This window comes from Ailuropoda melanoleuca, chromosome 8 (genome assembly GCF_002007445.2).
Source record: "Ailuropoda melanoleuca isolate Jingjing chromosome 8, ASM200744v2, whole genome shotgun sequence".
NCBI lineage: Eukaryota > Metazoa > Chordata > Mammalia > Carnivora > Ursidae > Ailuropoda > Ailuropoda melanoleuca.
In genome coordinates, this window is record NC_048225.1 from 58,280,484 (window position 1) to 58,304,809 (window position 24,326).

Genomic DNA, 24,326 nt, shown 5'->3' on the forward strand with positions numbered 1-24,326 from the left:
CTCCTCCATACCTCCTTCATCTCACCTTATAGCCACCATGAGTTATTTATAAATAATAAACTCTTTACAATCAAGTAAGTTATTTGCACTAACAGGTGACATCTTTAGCTGTTCAGAGTTAAAAGAAAAATAAAATTTGGGGAAAGACTAATAATGTAAATAACTACCATTTATTGAATATATCTTAAGAGCTAGTCCTTTACATGCATTGTTCTCATTTGTGCTTAAAACAAATCAATCACATTAGATAGAATTTATTCACCCAATGTTGCAGAAAATAAAAATGATTTAGAAAGTAGAGAAATTTGTCCAAGGATCTCCAGTTACTAGATGGCATAGCAAGATTTCAAGACATGTCTGAATGAAATCCAAAGTCCATATAAATCATCTAAAATAGTCTAGTATTAGAGGCAAAGGAAAAAAGGCCAACAGGATAAAAGAAAACTCACAACTTCAATAAATTGAGAGTTGGTGGGCACTAAAAGGGAAAGATCTCTATTATCAACTGAGTTTTTAAAGTGGACTCTGGGTCTGGGCTTTTTGTCAATGTACACATCTAGAAAACAATGAACTTATAGTCTTGCCCTCCAGGAATAATCCTTGAGCTTCTTGGCCCCACACTATCTGCCATTATTTGTGGCACACAGCTGCAGCAGAAAGAGGGCAAGCTTTCTGACCAAAATTATAAGAGGGTTGATGTCCTGTTGAATTTGAACTCTACGGTCAAAAGAGAGTCCCCTCTGCCACTTGCCTGGAAAACCCCCTCAGCTGGCAAAAAGTCTTTGTAAAACAGCCACCCTGAAAATGGGGCTGACTCCAGACTGTAAATCTTATGGTGTGTCCTCCTAGCTACTTCCTCAGGCTCTTCTAAGCTCCAGCAACCATTGCCCTCTGATTTCTCAGCCTTGCACCCACCCCTCAACACTGGAGAACACTGTTTTCTCCCTATACCTGAACAATTTTCTCTCCACCTTCTTTGGGGACCAGAAATGCTTCTCTTTCTCACAGAGAATAGGAGATTATTAACTTGCTTGCCTGGGTGTTACTACTCTGCAATAGCTAGCCAGCAGAGTTATATGCAACCACATACAGAAAAAGAATTAGTTTTAATAACTAACCCACTCTCTATCTCTCTATCTCTCTCTCTCTCTCTCTCTCTCTCTCTCACACACACACACACACACACACAAACACACACACAAATCCTGATTCTATTCAACAGCTAAATTCAGAGAAACTGGGAACCATACCCTCCTATGGCAGTCTTAGGGATACTAAGATGAATATCCCCAGGTTCTTTGGCCCCAAGCAGCAGCATTTCTATTGGTACAGAACAGGTAAATACGTTAAGTCATGTTATATTGGATGCGACAGAATTGTACAATATACTCACAACACAAAAGTTAAAAGAGAACAATTTCCTTTATTCACTTCAGGGATCAAGAAAGAATCATTCACAAAACCTTCATTTTGGTGTCATTGAAAAATGTTAGTTATTTGATCTATTCACACTTGAAGCTAGGCACAACTTCAAGACAAGGTGTAATTCTGTATGCTCATTATTCATGTTATACATTGTAAGGAAGATGAATATAATTTAACTGATAAGGAAAGGCAATTTATTAGAATAATATCAGGACAGAATAAACTGGAGTCTGGAGGTGTGGGATGGGAAAGCAAGCTGTTCCATAGGATTTGAAAGTATCAAAAACAACAATGGTCTCAGAGTAGAGATAGAATGAGGAAAATTCAAAGACCATCTGATTAACCTCCCTTATGTCATGTGACTGTATGAGATCCATGAGGCAAATCCCTACATTTATATTAGATCGAAAGACAGACAATGGTATAAGTCAGCCATTCTCATTTGGAGTTTGGATTCTTTAACAATTTGTATAGCAATTTCCCAAATGTAAACAATGGACTATTTGGAAAAGAAATGGAAAAGAACACCAAAACAGGTAAGTATACACTATAATGTGAAATGCTACCCGTTCCTTCAAATATCTCACATTATGACAAAACCTAAAGGCACAGATAATATTGCCTATGAAGAATCTCAGAACAATAATGTGTATTAAGAGAGTTACTTTACTCAATTACCCTCTGAAGAAACTCTAATGTCTGTAATCAACCACTCCTGCCATTACTTCTAGCGTAGTGATTAAACTTCATTTCATTTTCTAGGACCGCGATAAGAAAAGACCATAAAGAGAGTAAGATCCCTACACCTTAACAGGAATTCAATGACACTTCCTGCGAGAATGACTTCCATCAATGACACCCAGTTCCATCCCGCCTTCTTTCACCTGCTAGGAATCCCAGGACTGGAAACTGTCCACATCTGGATTGCTTTCCCGTTCTGCATTGTGTACCTGATTGCCCTCGTAGGGAACATGACCATTGTCTTTGTGATCAGGACAGAACACAGTCTCCACCAGCCCATGTTCTACTTCCTGGCCATGTTGTCTGTGATCGATCTGGGTCTGTCTACATCCACCATCCCCAAAATGCTGGGCATCTTCTGGTTCAAGCTCCAAGAGATCAGCTTTGGGGGCTGCCTTGCCCAGATGTTCTTCATCCACATGTTCACAGGCATGGAGACTGTTCTCCTGGTGGCCATGGCTTATGACCGCTTTGTTGCCATCTGCAACCCTCTCCAGTACACCATGATCCTCACCCATAAAACCATCGGCATCCTGGCCTCTGTTGTTGTTGGAAGAAACTTAATTCTGGTGACTCCGTTCGTGTTTCTCATTCTGAGGCTGCCCTTCTGTGGGCATCACATCATCCCTCATACGTACTGTGAGCACATGGGTCTTGCCCGGTTGGCCTGTGCACCCATCAAGGTCAACATCATCTATGGGCTCATGGTGATTTCCAACATCATTGTGGATGTGATCCTGATTGCCTCCTTCTATGTGCTTATCCTTCAAGCTGTTTTCCGCCTTCCTTCTCGGGATGCCCGACTAAAGGCCCTCAATACCTGTGGTTCTCACGTCTGTGTCATGCTGTGCTTTTACACACCTGCATTTTTTTCTTTTATGACACACCGTTTCGGTCGAAACATTCCCCGCTACATCCACATCCTTTTGGCTAATCTATACGTGGTTGTCCCCCCTGCCCTGAATCCAGTCATCTACGGAGTCAGGACCAAGCAGATCCGAGAGAGAGTTGTGAAGATATTTGTACAGAAGTAAGAGTTCTGTGTCAACACTTGGAAAATAGAGGCACACACCACCCCCATTTTAATAATCTCACCTCTGCTTTAGGTTTCCTGTTAGAGTAGGTAGTAGTACCAGATTTTCATTTTTTATTGGAATTCATTTAGGGTTGGCAGATAAGGCAAAGCTACCTTTGCTGCCCACTCTGCTCACCCACCCCATGTCGCTGGACAAAGGGAAAGCACTGATGGGAAATGAAGGTGGCCTGGAGGCAGCNTTGCCTCCTTCTATGTGCTTATCCTTCAAGCTGTTTTCCGCCTTCCTTCTCGGGATGCCCGACTAAAGGCCCTCAATACCTGTGGTTCTCACGTCTGTGTCATGCTGTGCTTTTACACACCTGCATTTTTTTCTTTTATGACACACCGTTTCGGTCGAAACATTCCCCGCTACATCCACATCCTTTTGGCTAATCTATACGTGGTTGTCCCCCCTGCCCTGAATCCAGTCATCTACGGAGTCAGGACCAAGCAGATCCGAGAGAGAGTTGTGAAGATATTTGTACAGAAGTAAGAGTTCTGTGTCAACACTTGGAAAATAGAGGCACACACCACCCCCATTTTAATAATCTCACCTCTGCTTTAGGTTTCCTGTTAGAGTAGGTAGTAGTACCAGATTTTCATTTTTTATTGGAATTCATTTAGGGTTGGCAGATAAGGCAAAGCTACCTTTGCTGCCCACTCTGCTCACCCACCCCATGTCGCTGGACAAAGGGAAAGCACTGATGGAAAATGAAGGTGGCCTGGAGGCAGCCGTGGTTGGGAATAGAATGGCTGGTGGGAAAAGGTGAGAACTCTCCCCATTTCTCTGTGTCTTCTCTGTAGGTAAGCTTAGACCCTGAAGGGACGCTGATCCATAAAGTCATTTTGTAGATAAAGAAAATAAAGTCAAGCCATGGCTTAGTGACAATGTTTAAATTAGTAAAATATAAATTAAAAAATTTATATCTATTTTAGATATAAATCTAAAAATGGATTTATATTCCACATGTTAATCTTCAAGGTTTGTCTTCCTTCTCCAGTCATTACTCATTTTCATTTTAATGTTTCCTATCTTGTTCTTGCTGTCATTGTCTCCCTTTCTTCTTTCTAATCTGATTCCTCCCATATCTGTCCCTTCCTCCGCCTCTCTCTCCCTTTCTCCCTCCCTCTTCCTCCTTCTTTCTCTCCTTCTCTCTTTATCTCTTTCTCTCTCTATCTCATCTTCACTGTTTCCCCAATAAACTAAGTATCTGTGAATTGAAGAATGTGAGAGACTACAGCTTAGGCATTAAGGTTACATGGTATTATTTTCTCACTTGAAGCAAAGTCATTGATGTGAATAATTGTATGTGTTCTGTGTCTTGCTCCAATTAAATTCTACCTAAAATTTCCCTTAAATGCTACACCATTTACCTTCAGATATAAAAGATTTCAGAAAATTTGGAAATGGAAATCAGCATCATTCCTTGGTTTAAGCACAAAGGCAGTCTTGATATCAAATTCAGAATAATCTCAGTATAATTTATTAATCCTGTAGATTTCTTATACATAGCCCCATTTCCAAACTCCCGCTTTAGCTGGAGAATGTGGTTTGCTTCAAACTAAATCAAAGGAGAACTGAACTTTAATTTGTGACTGACCATGGCACTCTTTCCAAGAAATCAGAAGTTTCCATCATATCCTCTGTTTTAGAACCACTCTCTAGTGCTCAAAAGCATACCAGGGTGGAATAGCAGAAAATCATTGCAGATATAGCCAGGAATACAGGGAAAGCAACGATACCTATTGCAATTTCTGTAAGCTGGGCAATTTCTCTGAAACTGGGCAGCTTTTGGCCTGATATTTGACACTGGCAAAGCAAAATTCTTGCATCTTATAGCACCCTATGAAATTTCCTTAGTCCTGTGAGCATGAATAAGTGGCTTGTTCATTTAGTTGGGGTTTTTTCAGCCTATCTCATGGACCTAAAATTTTATGGGAACAAAGTATTTTGAAGTTGGAAAGACATTAAAATTCTCCTAATCTTTCCCTTTTATTTTACAAATAAGAAAACCAAAGTCCAATGAAAAGCAGGAACCTGTGTACATAAAGTAAATGCACTTTCAACATCATTTTGATGTAACAAGAGTAGATCACTGATGTAAATCTCTTTGACCACAAACTCTTAGCTCTTGTAAGATATTTAAGTTGAAAACATTTTATGTTTGTATGTGAGGCTCAACTATTGGTCCCAGATATCTACGAAAGAGGGAGAGAGAGCAAGTAGCCTAGGATTGGTATTGGTGATGAGAAAAAGGAGACTACAGAAACTCTAAGCGCAGGAGCAAGTAGAAAAGCTAACAGAGTGACTGAACTTGGTATAGTCTTCACTGGTGTGGGCCATCAGTGGTGAGTGGTAAGGATTGGCCAGCTGCCTGGTCATCTGTATCTGTTCCACATATAAGGGAGAGTTTTTTCTTCTGTCAATGATATGAAGGACATGTGTAAAGTAACTTTCTGGTTAAATCTATATATGATATTGGGAAAATTCAATGTAAAAGTAATAGTGTACACAATGTGGATTGGGATTCACAATAATGCTGGTCCTGAGATGGGTCATAAGAAAACCACTTAGACCTCACTCAGCAGAGTCCCTGTCCTAGACGCCCTTCCCAGGGGACCTCTGTGCTTTGGAGTAGCTTCCTCAAAATTTTCTAAGTCTGCTCTGGTACATGGGGCTGGCTAGGAACAGCAATGCTGTTTGGGCAGGGTGCCCTGAGCCTAGACAAAACATATATGGAGCCAGTCCTCAACTTTCCTCTTTAGAGAACTCTATTAATCTTTTTCCTATACTCACCAGCTTGTGAAATCAGTCATTTGCCCTACGGAGCTCTGTGACCCACATCTATGGAGTTGTCCTGAGATCTCATGGCTCAGACCTGGTTTCAGTAGAGTGGCTTGGTGAGCAGGTAAGATTTTTCTAGACAGCAAAGTGTTTTCTTTCATGGAATTACCTGAGATGGAGCCACCACAACAGTGCTGCCATGCTGACTCGAGGTGACTCTCACTCATCACTTATGCCAGACATGGGAGGAGTTCAGGGCTCTGGTTTAACCTTAGGCTTGAGCTATGTGTTAAAGCTGCTCACTGACTCCCACCCATCTGTGTTCAACAGTTCATGCTGTCTCACAGTTACAGCACCCAAGGGTGGCAGCAGGAGCAGCAGATATCCTCTACCGCACTGCCTCCCCTACCTTGGCATTGGTACAGACTGGTCATCCCACCCCCTCCAAAAGCTCCACACCACCCATCAGGTATTTACTCCTTCAGAGGTGGTTGCATCTATCTACTCCAGTGGCTTTTGAGACCACTGTTCTGCAATGCCACCAGGTACTTTCAGTCTATGTCTTATTTTCTCTCCAATTGATAGGATGACATGCTCTCCTGAGACAATGTTAAGTAATGTCGGATGAGGTAGGTGCATTCCTTGTATGAAGGGGAATGTTCTTCTCACTCTGCCCATGTGCCTCACCTATACTCCAAGCTGGTGACACTGTATGAAAGGGAGCAGTGCAATCAGAAAAGATCACCTTCTAGACAGGCAGTGATAGTTCCTAAATACTTCTGGTGGCTGAAGGATGTGTTTTTCTACATTAATGTTACAAAACTGAAAAAAAAATAAATTTAACATGAACAGAAAAAAATTGTCATTCACATTTTCCTGAATGATCTGGTTAAGTCTGACATTTATGATCATCACCAATGAGGGACAAAAAGAACCTTCAAGAGAGTCATTGGAAGCTGGATGATGCAGCATCCTAAGTAAATGTGCAATCAGCATTAAGTAAATGGATTTTGGAATTGCTAGAGGCAAGACAATCTACATTGTTCTGAAGAGCCACGGCATTGTAAGTAATAACAGTGTTAGAACCTTCTCTCCGTAGCAGGAGAAATGAAGTGGCCAGAAATGGCCAATTTGACAATTATAAAAAAACATGGATAGTTCATGAAACTGAAGAGAAAGAAGAAATTACCTGGAAACTACAAAGAATCTTCATGTGCAGTGATTGGACAACTACAAGTGTGTAATTAATTCTCTACCCATTACCCTAAATCTTCACTGATAAATTATTGTATATCACATAGGTCCATGAATTTTATAATACATTTGTAGTCAAATTGTTAATATATTCAGGAACCCCACAAAAATATTTGTCCAGGCCCTGCATACAGTGTAGGGCAGGCCCTGCGTACATTTTTACATCCAGCCTCAGTGAGCCCAGTTTCTAACTTCCTTTCTCACTCTTGTGATCTGTGTCAAAGTAATATTGTGCTGACCTGGAGCATGGCCCCAGTATCCTGGGAATAATCTGTATGCAGTCTGAGTATCAGTTTGTGTATGAAGCTGTGTGTATGTGTATGTATACACACATGCTTATGTTTGTGTTAAATATGGTACACATTCACTCATGTCTGCGAGTATTAAACACATTTACACACAGGCTTAATGGTAAATATTTATGACATGAGAAGAAAAAATATACAAAAGATAAAAATAATTGAGGAAATAATGAGAAAAATATAACTCCACCTTTAATTATATTTTATTAGATTAAATGTTAAAAGACAATGCTATTTTCTATAAACCTTCTCTGCTGTCCCAGATACTCCTTTCCTCAGGAACCCTTTATGCATCCTGGGTACTTTACAGAATGTAGAAACGGTCTAGAGCATTGAATATTAGTGCTTTTTATCGCTAACACTGTTGCCTGTCTGCACCTTAGGAGCAGACATAACTGTTTCACATAAAGAAGTAAACTTTCATGAAATTTAATCCAGATACACTGTCTTCTCAAATCTGTTCCAACATTGACCTACTAAGTGCTTTATCAGTCCAAAACTCATGATATTTAGTCAGAGCTTTGATATTATCCTGGTCCAAAAAAAAAAAAATCCAAAAAACAAAACAAAGCAAAAACTTTAGAAAAATTCCAAATGCCTAGACACCCTTCCATATTCCACATGCCAAATTTTAAGAAAATTCTCAACAGCTTTCCTAAGTGGTTTTGTGATCTTTATACTTCTACCAACAAACACAAGAATCCCAAATGCTCCACATTCTCACTTTTTGATCTTTTTGGTCTTTTGAATTTTAGCTACTCTCGTGAGTGAGAATCAGTATCTCCTCAGGGTCTCAGTTTTCCTTTCTCCCATGACTAATAATGTTGTTCCTATGCTCAGCACTTATTGACCATTTTTGAATCTTTTGTGAAGTATGTCTTAGTTTTTTCCAACAACTACAAAATTAGCTGCTTTGAGACATATTTGGGTATAATTCAAACGTCTTTGAGAAACTGGGGCTCAAAGGAAAAACTCACATCAAAAGTAAAAAAGTAAGACCTGTAAAATTATGTATATATATGACATATATACATATGTTAAATATCATATGTTATGTATTATGTATGGTATATTATTATATAAAGTAAAACTAAGTTTAAACAGACAAATCTTCAGGAAAAGATAGGGCTGCTTATTGGCTATATTAGTTAGAGTTTTGGAAAAAATAGTTGGCAAACTCAGGCTGAGCTCCTTACATTGCAACAAACCTTAGGCACAATGTAGGGAAACCACAAGGAGTAATAGGGATAGCACAGGTGAGGGATATTTACAACTTCTTGGCCTGAAGACAAGAAGTGGTTTCTGGAATATAGAGACTCAGACAGCATTATGAAGAAGGCTACCTGACAGGAGCTGGGATTTATTTTGAAGGACTCAACCAGCCCATGATGAATGGCAAGTCACCTGCAAGGAGAGAGCAGGTGGAAGCCAGAATATCCTGACTTTACTCCTGTCCTACTCTCTGATAGTGCTTTCTCTGTTTTTTTTTTTTAACCCAACGAGATGCCAAAGGGCAAGGGAGGATATTGATGTAGTGCCTACTTGTGAGTCCTCCAGGATAGAGTTTGGAGTGGTCCTGGAGAGGCAGAGAAGACATCCAGCACATTGGCCCACAGGAGCTGGAGGAAAATTCTGGACAAGATCTTGAGAACCTGAATTCTTAAATATTCTCCTTTCAATTACTACTCTATATTCTTTTTTCAGGATTATATCTGTGATATTAGATACTGTATCTTTTTGTTCCCCAGGGTCTCCTTTAGAAGAGATTTTAATTTCCTTTTATCCTTTTAGCAAAATGAAGAGTTATCCAAAATAATGTTGATTTTTTAAAAAATCATGTGGACAGATACACTTTGAAATCAAATCTAGTATGTTTCCCTTGAGGGTTAATTTTTTTTTAAAAGGAATGAAATAATCATGTAATTGTCTCCCATGTTCAATATTTGTGTTCCTAGGTATTCTCACATAATTTGAGTACCACAGCAAGATTTAAAGTGAGGCAGGAGGCCATTAAGCCTCTGACTGGCTAGTAATCTGGGACCTGTTTGAGGATGGTACTTGCTGGAGGACACAGATTACAGATCATCTGTAACCAGAAGGTATCTCTGACCAGAAAACAGAGAGCTCTACCCTCAGGGATATGGACATTTTCTGTCTCATACTCCAGATCCAACCCTTCCCAGGGGACTGGGTTCTTGTATAACTCTTTGGCCCTGACTATTGGAAACTCAGTCACAAGCAGCTTGCAGTCTATGGCATCCAGTTCTTGGCAAACGATTTTTCACATGCTGGCCAGAGGTAGGTGAGTCAGTCCCTGTTTATACTGGAAGAGGGTTCACAGTGGCAGGAAGAGAAGTGGTCCTTGGGACAAGGGAACTCTGGTGGCTCAGCCAGAGTCTCTGTAGCTGGGGCCACCTCCAAGCGGTACAGCAAGAGAGAGGAGTTGTGGTGAGAACAACCTGGATTCACAGCTGCACATCAGTCACTCACACAAAAATACACAGCAAAACACAGTGCTAAATAACTAACGGACATCAGTGAACCCCAGAACCTGTATGTAGGTGCAAACATTTAACAAAGAAGGTCAAATGCAAACATGAAGGAAAATACCAATGGTAAGTCTCATTAGCTGGCCCAAATGAAGTCTTTCCTACCCTACGTCTTTCTATTTTGTCATCTCAGAGGGGAAACTCTTACACTGGGAACAGGCATCTTAGTGGGAGGTTACAGCATATCTGAGAAAGGGGAAGAGACAGGTGGAAAGATGGGAAGCCTGGGAACCTTATACAGAAGTTATTTAATTCTGCAGCAAAGAATAAAAGCCAGTCCCTGGTAGAAGCCCAACAGTTTACCAGAAAGTTGAGTCTCTGAAAGGAAAGAGAAGTTCAGACAGCAAGAGGAAGAGAGAGCCCCAGAGAGATACTGTGAAGATAAACTTAGAAAATTTACATGGAAGTGCTCATTAAACAGAAAAAATGATTAAGCACACAAAAGGGGAGAGTGACTGCATAAATAATGATCATGGTTATAGTAGAGGCAATGACCTAAACAGAAAATAATTTTGCCAATGACAATAAATTTAATGACCAGGAACATTCTGAATCCATAGTATATTTAGAATACCAAAGCACATTTTGGAGTTTCCCTATAAAGATTAGTTAAAAAAAAAAAAAAGGAAGGAAAACTATGACAATAGAAACCTTGTGTTAATCAAGAAGCAAAATACTGGCATTACTAGAATTTAAGTTCCATGAAATTGGGGCCTTCAACTCAGTCCCTGTTGCATGCCCACATCTGGAGCAATGCTTGGTGGATAGTAAACACTCTATAAATATTTGTCAAATGAATTAAAGGATCCAGAACTGGGAGGGAACTTCTATAATAGATGAGGGCAGAGAGTACTAGTAGTGGTAAGTTTGCAGATGATATTAAATATAGAAGGTTAAAAATTGGAAGAAGTTATTAGAACATGAAACAATCTATAAGATTTGAGAACCTTGATCCATAAGCTTGATCTCTTATTACAAGAATAATACAACAGACCCAGCTAGGTGAAATAACCTTCATTCCCCTGCCCATGCTTAGTGCCACCCTGAGGAGTGGATGGAGGACTTCTCAAACTGTATATGAGCCCTCAGTCCCTTTCCCCTAGTCCTGCACAGATCCCCTTGCTGCCTTCTCTTAGGATGTGAATCACTGCGTCTCAGTTACATTTTATTAACATGATTATATTAATTAGATACAAGTTTTTCAACAGGAAAAATATTGAGAGCCATTGGTGAAGAGGGATGAATTACCAAAAAAAAGTTAAGATAGAAGATTATGGAAGTTTTAATCTACTCAGTTGTAAAGGGGAAGAAAAATAAATTTGACAGCTGTTTCTGAGGACTAACCCTATTAAACAGTTATAAAGTTGACCTACTGAAACCTAGCTCCATCACTAACAGCATGGTACAGGATAACATCATCCCTAACCTGGATGTCTCTGATAAACTTCTAGCTGACCTGACTACAAATGCACTTGCTGCCTTTAATAGTACATTTTTGACAGTGAACCAGAGTGATTTTTTGAAATGCAAATCAGATCATGTTTCACTGCACTTTGTAATCCTACAGTTTCTTCTCATTGTTTCTAGGATGAAGAGAAAAACTCTTTAAAATTAACCACAAGGGCTTACACGATCCCATCACTCAGTTTTTTGTACCACCTGTTCTCATTAACTAGAAATATTTTTCTTCACTCCTCTCCCTCTTCCACTCACTATTACTGGACTCTTAGGCATCAGCTATCCATGTAGTTAACACTTCCTCAGGAGAGCATTCCCCGCGATCCCTGGCCGGGTTAAATAAGCTTGTAGTGTACAGCGACTCTTCTTTGAGCCCAACTGTTACTTTGCACTTATAAATGTATTTGATTAGTGTTGGTCTCTCTCATCAGACTACATGATCCATGAGAGCAGGGCCTGGATTTGATTTTGGCCACCCAGTACTTTAAGCACTAATACTAGGCACCTAGTGGGCTCAGTTGTAGTTAACTGTGTTCAAATGGGGAGTTGTCAGGAGTTGATGATGGGTTCTGAAGCATGAGGGAATAGAGAGAAGAGAAAAGTACTTAGGATATCTCCAAGGTCTTTTGCCTGGGATACTGTGTATATAGCACCATTACCTAAAATTGAGGAAAAGGAGGAAAAAAAGTTTCAGAGTAGAGATGAACAACTTACTACAGAGCTTGTTGGAAAGGGGGGCTTCAGCTATATGTGGGGGACACATCCTGTAAAGTACTTGGAGGTATATGGAGAATTGGGGAAGAAATTTTCTAAGAAACCTCTTTTTGAGAATCACCAGGAGAAAATGTGGCACTTGCAGTTAGGAAAGTGAATGGAATCATCCTTAGGAGACACCTGTGTGAGTAGAGACTACAGATAAGGACAGAATACTGCTTAAAGGAAAGACGAAGGAAGACAGGAGTAAGCACATTTCAGAGTATTCTGAGAGTTAGAAGGAAGGAGTGTTTAAAAAGCCGAGAGAGAACATTTCACGAAGATGAGAAGGATGTTAATAGATGAAGAATTTATCACTCCCTGGTTGTAGCCATGCCACACCCAGTTATTATCCTTCATTATTTCTAGTCTCCAGACAATGGGACAGCTGGACTTATAAGGTCTGCATGAAATTCAATCTCAAGTCCAGAAAAAAACAGGATCAAAGCATGCATTCTCAAGCTACAGTTACTTGCAGTGAACTTAGATTTGTAAGCCTTTCTGCAGTATACTAAAATGTGTGTGTGTGTGTGTGTGTGTGTGTGTGTGTGTGTGTGTATGTGCCTGAATTGGGAGTGGGGATTATGTCTGGTGCATTACCGAAGGATTTTTTTTGTTGAACTAGGAATAAACATGAATTTTATTCCAAGCCACGCCAGTTGCAAATTAAAGTTTTGTTCCAACCACAGAAATACAGAGAATAATTTGCAAGTGGAGAAAGAAGACAAAGTGAAATGTGAAGTTCAAATGCGGAAAAATAAGTAAGGAAACACTAAGTTTCCCAAGGCTAGAGGATAAGATAAGGCCAAGGGAGAACAAAGGCACAATGCCATCTGTAGTATATACTATGGTATCCCTCCCAGATCTGCTTTTTAAGACCTGTCCACCTTTCCCTCAACTGCTGGAGATACCAGATGCTAAGAGTTCACATCTGCACCCCTTCCTGGAAGGACATATCTCATCCAAAATTGTGCCCCATCACACAGGGTGGCCCATGGCCAATGACTAGATACCACAGCAATACAAGTACCTGGCTCCCTTGCCTCACTGTAGGTTAACTTAGAAGGGCTATTCAGCTCCAGATGCAACCATTGGGTTGGAAGCTGCATGCCACAAAAGACACGTTTATCGTCACAGGAACCAGTGGATATATAAAATGAAACTTGGGTACAAGTTTTGGTCCTTTTGCTAATTCTTTCCCATTGCATTCTTATTTCCACCAAATGAAGGTATTCCTTATTCCATCCTATTTCACTGATAGATAAAATCATTTAGCCAGTAGTTTAAGTTTTGTACCAACAAAATTTTCTCTATAGTTTCCTAATTAATACTATTGTGATATATAACCTCTACTTTTCTTTAATCTTTCAAAATAACCATGGAGGAATTAAATATTTTTAAACTAATAATAATTGCATTCCACATTTAGGGGTATGATTATCATATTGGTATTTATGGTTGGTCCCTCTAGAAGCATCAGATGGGAGAAAACACAAAAACTGAAAAAACAAGTAAGACAATGTGGTAATAGGTCAGTTTCACAATGTTGGTCAGTCAAGGCATATCGACAAAAATAAAAATAGGGAGAAACATAGGAATAAAAATGTAGTTAGAAATATAAATATGTAATCAGAAGGGGGAATGAACCATGAGAGACTATGGACTCTGAGAAACAAACTGAGGCCTGAATAGGGGGAATGGGATAGGCTGGTGATGGGTAGTAAAGAGGACACGTATTGCATGGTCACTGGGTGTTATACACAACTAATGAATCATTGAACTTTACATCAAAAACCAGCGATGTACTGTATGGTGACTAACATAATATAATAAAAAATATTATTATAAAAAATATAAATATGTATAAATTTCAAAAACAGAACCAACAGGGCTTAATAATTAATTAGAAAAGTATTTAGAGTGAGTAAAAATCTATTCAAAATTTTCAAATATTTGTAACCGGAAAGATGTTTCATGTTAATAGAAATAAGAAATACATTGCATGAGAAATAACAGGAAATTAGTGGCAGGAAGTGGCAAGTGGCATAGAAAGAGGTGGTCTCAGGAAATATTTCTCCTTGTCCACCACTTCCTCCTCAGTGCTGACAGTTATGTAGATCTCTGTGCAGGGCAGAGAAGGGGTAACACACGTCCACAACTTTGCATTCTCAGACCAGCCCACATGATCAGTGTTGCCATTCCCAATTTACATATTTTAAAAGTTGATGATTAATAGCAGCAATTATTGATTTGGATGTAGTTTTTAATCCCTTGGCTGGAGCCTCATTTGCCTCCTCTCTAAATGAGGACAATAGTGGTACCAATCTCAGACCTGTTTTAACCTCTATAGAAAATAATACTTGCAAAGCACTGAGCAAGTACTTGGTGTATAATAATGTTGGCCAGACATTTTTCTTCCTAACAACCTGAGTTATTTTTCTTCTTATTAGAAAGCAAAATGAAAAGAATTCTCTGACAAACGAAATGTCATGCAGGGAGTAGAGGTGCATAGAAAGGTGAATCTAGTTAAGTGTCATTGAGGGGTGGATGGTGTGGATACTGACTTCCATGGGATCAGACCCCATTAGAAGGAAATGACTGGACCAACACAACCCGGGGCTGAACACCTCATAACATGTTTTCCCTTTTTCACCAGGATTGTAGCACATCTTTGGAAGCAACTCCACAGTTAATTATTTTTAAAAATTAGACACAGTGTGAGGAAATGGCAGTCCAAATGACACATCCACAGCAGTTCTTGAGGCCTCTGTTAAAGCCATGTCATGAGAACTTTATTTCTTTAAAATTGGTACCACCATATTAGAACTCATTGCACTCGCAGGAACATCAAGGCAAAACATACAGCCCTGCCTTAGATGTAGCATTGCCTACACTCGACAAGCCCAGTCCCTGTAGGTATTCCACCCATGGCCCAGCATGCCCCAGAGAATGCACCTGTAACAGCATAGTTTCTAATGGTTGCACACAGGATCTGCCATGTCATAGCTCACATCCATGGCACCGGGCCAGTTACAACCCAGACTCAACCACAAGGCACACCAGACAGATTCGACTGCTACAGTAAACAAGGCTGGTGCCAAATTCAACACATTAGCTTCTGTCACTATATCAGGGAAACTAGCTGTAGCACTAATATAACCTGCACTGTTCCCAAATGGAGGCAAATGTCTGGCCTTGGTATTGCTCTAATTTTAAGAAAGATAGACATATCGTCACTATCCAGGCAGCATGAAGGATTACCCATTAATACAATGCAGCCTGAAGAAGGCAGAAAAGAAGATTAAAGGTCACAAAAGGCCCTTCAAAATATCTGGGAACAACCAGAGTTAAACTGTTCAGGAATGGGATTGTAATATAACCCAGTGAGTGATAAGACTTGGTAGTTCTAGGAGGGGTATTTCTTCTCTGGAATCACATAGTGGTCTCCCAATGTGTCTAAATTTCTTAATTCCATTCCTTAGCTCAGATCCAAACACCAGTCATCCAGTCTTCCACCTTTATGGGGTTCCCTCCCACATAGCATCTCCTTAATATTTCAGGTCTGCTTTGCAAGTATCATTCCCCTGAACCATCCACTTCACACACTCCCAGTCCTGTCCAGCACACACATGCACACACACACACACACACACACACACACCATCTTGTTTATGCTTCACATCTTGATTAACAGATACAACTAATAATAAATATTTGCCATACGCAGGTTCTTCCTTAGAGACTGAGGGAAAAAAGATGGGAGACATGCAGGAATTTCCTGTATTTGGATATGTTCTACATGATTTTCTATGTGGGTCAGACAAGTACTTTGAAGTGAGAGTGTCTTTTTAACTGTGCCTCATGTTGCCTCTCTAGATTTCCTCTGCTATATTATGGAATTAAAGAATGGATTTTCTGTTTCTCCAGAAAATAGGCAACATGCTATGAAAGAGGTCAGGGTCCCTCCCTGGAAGCAAGAAAGGTCCTTCAAGAAATGTGTCTATAACCAACGACCAGCGATATGCTTCATTTCAACAATACACAGTTCCACCCTCCCTCCTTCCTTCTGATGGGGATTCCAGGGCTAGAAGAGGTGCACATCTGGATTGGCTTCCCCTTCTTTGCAGTGTATCTGATAGCCCTCCTGGGGAACATCACTATCCTGTTTGTGATCCAGACTGAAAATAGCCTCCACCAACCCATGTTTTACTTCTTGGCCATGTTGGCCTGCACTGACCTTGGCCTGTCCACAGCCACCATCCCGAAGATGCTGGGCATTTTCTGGTTCAATCTCAGGGAGATTGGGTTTGGTGCTTGCATCACACAGATGTACACTATCCATATATGTACTGGCCTCGAGTCTGTGGTGCTGACAGTCATGGCCATAGACCGCTACGTTGCCATCTGCAACCCCCTGAGATACAGCATGATCCTCACCAACAAGGTGATAGCTATCCTGACCATAGCCATCATCGTCAGGACCTGGGTGTTTGTGACTCCGTTCATATTTCTCATCCTGAGATTGCCTTTCTGTGGTGTCCGGGTTATCCTTCACACCTACTGTGAACACATGGGCTTGGCGAAGTTGGCTTGTGCCAGTATTAGGGTCAATGTTGTCTATGGCTTGATTGCTTTCTCAGTGGGATACATTGATCTTTCTGTGATTGGGTTCTCCTATGTCCAAATCCTCCGAGCAGTCTTCCACCTCCCCTCCTGGGATGCCCGGCTCAAGGCACTCAGCACATGTGGCTCCCACGTTTGTGTCATGATAGCTTTCTACCTGCCAGCCCTCTTCTCCTTCATGACACATCGCTTCGGCCACAACATCCCTCATTACATCCACATTCTTCTAGCCAATCTGTACGTGGTTGTTCCCCCTGCTCTTAACCCTGTTATCTATGGGGTCAGGACAAAACAGATAAGAGATCGTGTACTAAGGATGCTTAACCCTAAAGGCTATTGACATTTAGCCCCAAGAGGATTTTCTATGACAGTTAAGGAAATAATAATAAGATCAAAGCAGAACTAAACACTGGAAATATTTTTGTAAAACTGCAGCACTCCCACACAGGCCAGTCACACTATATTTCCCCCATCCCTCCTATTTGTACACCCACTGCAAGGCATAGTTCAAAGCTTCCAAAACTATCTCTGCTTTGCCACAAGGAGAATACAAAGCAAAACAAAACATAACACTCACATTTAAACCACACTGATATTACAAAATTCCTAAAGGGAGAAAAAGGTTTGCAAAAAGGTGTGGCCCCAGGAACTGCCTTGAATAATTTCCTTCCACATGGAGTTTCTCTTCATTCACATGTCAGAAGAAGTTCATGTCTTAACATGAGGTGGGATCTCATCAGTTTCGAGCAGGATACGGTGGCAAGAGAAATTAACCTGGAGTCATAGGATCTAGGTTTAAATTCCGGCTCTGGCCTTGATTGGAAGATTTACCTGAGAATTTCACTTAGAGCTCTTTGAAGTATCTTTGCCAATAAAATGCTATAAAGCTATATTAATCTGGCACTGTGAACTCAAAATAAATAAATAAATAAATAAACTTGAAAAAAATCTTTGCAGTTTGTAAAACATGAAAAGATTTGGAAATAAATAATGTATTTCTAGCACGGTTGTTACTTCTAGCATATGTAGGTTTAGCTTACTAAACCCAATTCTAATATATAGTCACTATCATGAAGTAAGGGCTCCAACTCCAGATTACCCCAATGCTTGGGGCCCTTTAGGACCCTCAGCCCTTACCTGGTCAGAGGGTCTGTCTGTCAGGAGACTGGAAAGCCCAAAGAATTAAGACGGCCCAATCTAGAACACCCTGACACTGTTGGTGGGAATGCAAACTGATGCAGCCATTCCTCAAAAAGTTAAGAACAGAACTACCCTACCCACCAATTGCACTACTAGGCACTTACCCAAAGAACACAAAAACACTGATTTGAAGGGGCACATGCATTCCAATATTTATAGCAGCATTATCAACAACAGGCAAATTATGGAAAGAGCCCAAATATCTGAGCTCATTGACTGATGAATGGATAAAGAAGATGTGATGTGTGTGTGTGTGTGTGTGTGTGTGTGTGTGTGTGTGTGTATTCCCTATATATAATGGAATATTACTCAGCCACCAAAATGAAATCTTGCCATTTGCAATGACCTGGATGGAGCTGAAGTGTATTATGCTAAGCAAAATAAGTCAGAGAAAGACAAATACCATATGATTTCATTCCTATGTGGAATTTAAGAAACAAAACAGATGAATATAGGGGAAGGAAAAAAAAAAGAGAGAGAGGGAAGTAAACCATAAGAGACTCTTAACTATAGAGAACATACTAAGGTTTGGTGGAAGGAGGTGGGTGGAGGATGCACTTAAAGGGTAATGGGCATCAAGGAGGGCACTTGTGATGAGCACTGGGTGTTATATGTAAGTGATGAATCACTAAATTCTACTCCAGAAACCAATATTACACTATATATTAACTAATTAGAATTTAAATAAAAATCCAAAAAATGAGTAAATAAAATAAAGCCGTTTTGATAAATTGAAAAAAAAAAAAAAAGAGGGCCCTATCTGGACTTGAGCCTCAGGGAAACCCCATCACCCACAGTTCTTATTAGAGTGAGCTTTAGGGCAAGATGTAATAGAGTGGCTGCCGACATAATATAAGGTCATTCTTACCAGAGTATGTAAGCTAGATAAGACCATTGATTTCTTTGGGTATTCTGGGAGCCACAAAAATATGAAGTCGCCTTCTGTTTGGAAATGGGACCCTGGCTGAAACTCAAGGTAGGGCGAGCAAGAAAAATGCAGAGAATGGGCCACGGTGATAGTAATGTAACTGAGGGAGGAAGTGAGTGGAGGGAATGATATTTTGTGTCAAATGTACTTGAATAAACAAATAAATGAAAAAGTGATCAAGATTTAAAAAAACTAAACGGATCAAAATGGTGATGAAGATGACAAAAAGGTCATCACAGGTTTTCTTCCAAGTAGGATGCCAGACCATGATAGTTTTTCATGTTTCTTATACTATGTTAACTGTTTTGCAATACTAAAAAAACTGCAAACCTTTCAAAATCATTTTAGAAAATAACATTATCAAAAGGCAAATAGAGAAGAAAGAAAATACAGAAAAATTCAGGACAAAGAAAAAAAACAGGTCAACTGCACATACAAATGCGGATAAAAAAGTATAAATAAACTTGAAAAATAAATTTGGTTATATATTTCAAAAATAAAATAATAGATATTATTAGAAGAGTACACACTGAGCGCTGAGTGCTTTATTTTCATTACCTCATTCAATTTTCAAAATACTCCTAAAAGATAGACACTAGTATTTATGTCAGTTCAGGTAAATGAAAATTAAGAGTTCAAATGATAAATTTTGTCACTAATATCACGCAGCTAATAATTGTCTCTGTAATTTCACACTCCAAGTTCTATACCTGTATCATAAACTGCTTATATGGAATAATTACAGATGAGAACAATGGTTCAGCATTAGAAAATATATAAATTAAATCCACGATATCAATAAGTTAATGCATCACTATTATAAATTCTGTAAGTTTTGAGGCTAATCAAAAAGTTCAAAATACTGAATTTTTTTAAGAATGTACAGTACATAAAAAGGCAGTCTACAAATCAAGGAAAACCACAAGACATGGCAACCTTGCCCTGGTCCCCTGGCAACGTTTTAGTCTTCAGATACACTGATCATGATACTGACAAGAGGTGCTCTATCAGCAACCAAACGAGAAATAGGAAAAATCAGTCCAAACCTATGAAATGCTACAGTAAGAAGTACATAGAATGGCACTGCAGACAAAACTTAATTCGAGATGATTCCAAAAACTAAATGTAAGAGCTAAAACTGTAAATCTCTTAGGAGAAAACATACGGGTAAATCTTCATAACCTTGAGTTAGGCAATGTTTTTAGTTACAGCACGAAAAGAACAAGTGATGAAAGAAAAAACAAATAAACTGACTTCATCAAAATTTAAAACTGTATCCCACAAAGGGATAAAGGAAAGTACAAAGATAACCCACAGAATAAGAAAATACTGCAAATCAAATACATGATAAGGTTCTAGTACCTAGAGCATTTAAAGTCTCTCACAGATCAAGAGTAAAAACCATACGGGGCACCTGGGTGGCACAGCGGTTAGGCGTCTGCCTTCGGCTCAGGGCGTGATCCTGGTGTTATGGGATCGAGCCCCACATCAGGCTCCTGATGAGCCTGCTATGAGCCTGCTTCTTCCTCTCCCACTCCCCCTGCTTGTGTTCCCTCTCTCGCTGGCTGTCTCTCTCTCTGTCGAATAAATAAATAAAATCTTTAAAAAAAAAAAAAAGAGTAAAAACCGAGTAACCCAGTTAAAAATGGGCAAACATATTGTGGTTTAACAAATGAATTATTTTTCAGCCACAATGAAATACTGATACAGGCTACAAGTAGATGAACCTTGAAACATTATGCTATGGGAAAAGCATAAGGGCCATATACTGTATGATTCCAATTAATTTTAAATGTCCATAATAGGCAAATCTACGCAGATGGAATGTAATGTAGTAATTACCAGGGACCGGAGCAGATTGCGGAACCTACACTTGGGTCATTAACTTGACAGGTTGGAGATAGGCCCGTGGGACTGGGTCTCACAGCTCTGAGGAGGGTGCTGCCTTCAACTGGTATTGCTGTCACAGAAGCTCAGAGGACATGCTTTCAGAGCTGGGACTAAGATCTCTGAGGGTGGGACTCTATCCTGCTGCTGCTGGTACCCCAGAGGAAGTTCAGTGAGGCTGATTGGATCCTGGGAGTTCCAAACCCAAATCAAATTCAAACCCAACACCTACCCAACCAACCAACAAATCCTGGAGACTAGAATCAACTCCACTCCCAGGAGAAGAGTCATTGCTCAGGGTACTGAAAAGACAGGGACAGGAAGAAGCAAGTATCCCCTGCCCTGCTTTAGGCTCCCAGTCTTTTCCTGCTGTTCTCTGTGGGTAGAAACTAAAAGGCAGCCAGCTGACAAAGAAGAGTCCCAGAGTCCAAGTCCCAGCATCCCAGCAGATCTGGATGGTGGGTCTGGGGCTGAGAGACAAGAGTTCATGACTGTGAGGCTCCTGTCAGTTCTGAGTCTGAGGGCTTGTGACCACATGAGGGACAACTGAGGCAGCACCCTGCAGCGCTCCCAGCGAGTGGACACAGACTCAAGTCCTCCCGTACGGGTATGCAAAGAGACATGGCATCATAACATAATGTCACTGGGGCAGCTTTCATAGCCGNTTCAAAGCCATGGAAGAGTCTGGAGCTAGCTCTGAGCAGGATAGAGAGTGACCACATTGCACTGCAGGGATTCCCCAGAGTAACTGCAGCTCAGGGCTGCTGTGGGCTCCAGGGCAGACTCTTCCAAAGCCACACTCAGTAACAGCAGGAAAGGAAAATGACATCCATTTGCCTACAAGAAGGGGCTCTTACTACCCTGAGGGTAGTACCCTGGCTGTAAGCCAGAGCCACAGGTGCGACTCAGCACTTGTCATTTTCCACAAGAGAATTCTCTCACAGGGCTCGCCTCCATCTCACAGCTGTTGGAAGAGTTTATCCACCACCACCTTCCTCCTGTCCCTCAGAGGACTGAAGGGCCAACTTCAACACTGAGGACCTAAAATGATACTAATAATCTCAATGTCCTTACATACTGATAACAGTGATAGTAATGACAATGACAAGGAAAGCTCAAATGTTTGGAGCACTTGCAATATACCAGTATCTGTGCAGGATAACAATTTTCTTTTTCTTTTTCTTTTCTTTTTTTTTTTTTTGGTGCAAAATGGTCATTTATTAAAGAAGGGGGACAGGACCCTTGGGCAGGAGTGGCTGATTATATACTCTTGGAATTGGGGGAAATAAAGGGAGGTTTCAAAAGAACTTCATATGCTAAAGAGAACCTACAAGATAATGGAGGCCTTGCCATTGTCAAGTTAAGGTTGTTTACCCCTCTAGCAAGATATTAACATGAAGATAGTAGGGAGATTCCTGGAAGAACATCACACTTGTCCCACCCAGGAATGGGGGTGGGGGAGGCTGCAGGGTGTCAGCTTGTGCTTTGTCTGCAGCCAGCCTTCTGCTCCCTCATCCTTTCCCTCCTGAACAGTTTTGACCCTTACATGTTGAAGGTGGAAGGTCTCATCTTCTGTAACGTCTTCCTGCTGAATAACATTAATTTTCATAAGACCCTTGTGTGGACGATTATAAAAATTAGTTTTAAGATAAGTGCAAACAGCCACCGTAATTATGAGAAGCTGGACTCAAACTGGGAGTGCACGGTTATAGAAACTACAGCTTGTGTTAGGGATCTGTAAGGGATGTAGGGGCCTGCACACCTGTTGTCATCCCTCAGAGTGATGAGCACAGCTTCTGGCACTTCAGGGGGCTCAGCAAACATCCCCTTGCTTATGATATTGAAGTGACTAAGAGAGAGTTAACCAACAGTGTCTACAATGCATCTTTCGTTCTAAGTAGTAGAGCCCTACGTATAAGAACAGACGTGGCATGAACTTGAGGTTGGCTCTCCACTTTGGTCCTTGGGAGACAGGTTAAGAGGATGACAGTTTCTCACAGAATTGTCAAGCCCAGTGCAGGCGGCTCAAGGAACTGGACATAGTGGTTCTAAGACAGATTTGGGGTGAGTCTTCATACAGATAAAGGGGATGGAGAGACAGGATTACCCAAAGAGCCAGATCTTGAGGGGCAGACACAACTTTGCCATGAAGTTCTCAGAGAAAGAAAAAAAAAAAATGTCCTCTTAGTACAGTCTTTGAACATGTCTTGTTGATAGCATCAAGTAGTGTCAAGTAAAGCCATATCAAATTGGTAGAGCACAGATGTTTTGTCAGTTTAACTGAGAAAATCTGTGGAGTCACTTTGCTACCGCAGACTGACTATGGTCCAGTTGCACTGGAAAGAGGTGTATTAAAAACATGAGGAGGAAGGGAGAGGCCAACCACTAGCCACTCAATCTCACTCGCTGGTTTGCGTGTTAGTCACATTAGAATGAGGAATCTTCACAGGGAACACAGCCTCTTGAGAAAGAGATCTGTACATTTTGAACCAAAAACTACTATTGAACACTGCCATTCAGGACCAATGAAGATTAAATCAAGACCCAGTAGCAAGAGAGAGCAAAAATTAAGTATCTGGAAGAAAAAGTGAGTCTATGCTGGTGACCAATGCTCAAAACAAAGCCATTGTCGAAAACACAAACTATGCTTTCCATATACGACAAAGCAGAGTTTGGGCGCTTCCTACTTACTACCTAGTCACCCTGATCTGCTAACTCTAAGCCTATGGGTGTTAGCAATGAGAGCTGTGACCTCAGAGGCCCCGGGTGGGCCATGAAGACAGCGAGTCTATAAAGCCTGGAATTACCGCCAGGAGTAACGAAATACGTCGCAGCTACAAGTCAACACTGCTCTCTTGTGGCTGCTTATGGGAATAGCAATATGGGATGAATTCAGTTCTCAACCTCTGCGTGGTGTTTTAAAGGTGACTGGCAACTCTGTTATGAAGACTTCTGGGATCTCCAACACTTAGGGGAGGGTTAGTAAGTGGCTTCAAGAAGAAGATACAGAAGGGGGAGGTTAAGATGGCGGAGGAGTAGGGGACACCTTTTTCAGCCGGTCCCCTGAGTTGAGCTGGATAGGTACCAGACCAGCAGGAATATCCACGGAATCAGCCTGAGACGCAGGAAGATACATCTGGATCTCTACAAATGAACATCTCCAGCGCTGAGTATCGAGGTACGAAGCGGGGAGCCGTGAAACCGCGCACAGATATCGGAAGCTAAACAGAAGGGGGAGGGAGCCGCCGTGTCAGGGCGCCGGGAAGCGGTAGCCACCTGCAAGGGGGAGTGGACAGACCGCGGACCCGCACGCTTGAGACAGCAGGCTGAGAAGGGAGCTCCGGGA

At 40.8% G+C, this 24,326-nt stretch overlaps 2 protein-coding genes across 2 annotated transcripts; both read left to right on the forward strand.

The window, feature by feature from the left end:
* The first annotated feature begins 2,258 nt into the window (after positions 1-2,258).
* On the forward strand, positions 2,259-3,200 carry LOC100478196 (olfactory receptor 52E4). The gene has a single exon (XM_002930586.4). It carries the CDS (start codon positions 2,265-2,267, stop codon positions 3,198-3,200), a length of 936 nt encoding a protein of 311 aa, XP_002930632.4. The 5' UTR covers positions 2,259-2,264.
* Positions 3,201-16,363: 13,163 nt separating this feature from the next.
* Positions 16,364-17,305, forward strand: LOC100479705 (olfactory receptor 52E5). Its single transcript, XM_002930589.3, has one exon. It carries the CDS (start codon positions 16,364-16,366, stop codon positions 17,303-17,305), a length of 942 nt encoding a protein of 313 aa, XP_002930635.2.
* Positions 17,306-24,326: the final 7,021 nt, after the last annotated feature.

What these genes read in the sequence shown, in the direction of transcription:
- LOC100478196 (XM_002930586.4), top strand. Translation starts at nt 2,265, where the DNA reads ATGACTTCCATCAATGACACCCAGTTCCATCCCGCCTTCTTTCACCTG.
- LOC100479705 (XM_002930589.3), top strand. Translation starts at nt 16,364, where the DNA reads ATGCTTCATTTCAACAATACACAGTTCCACCCTCCCTCCTTCCTTCTG.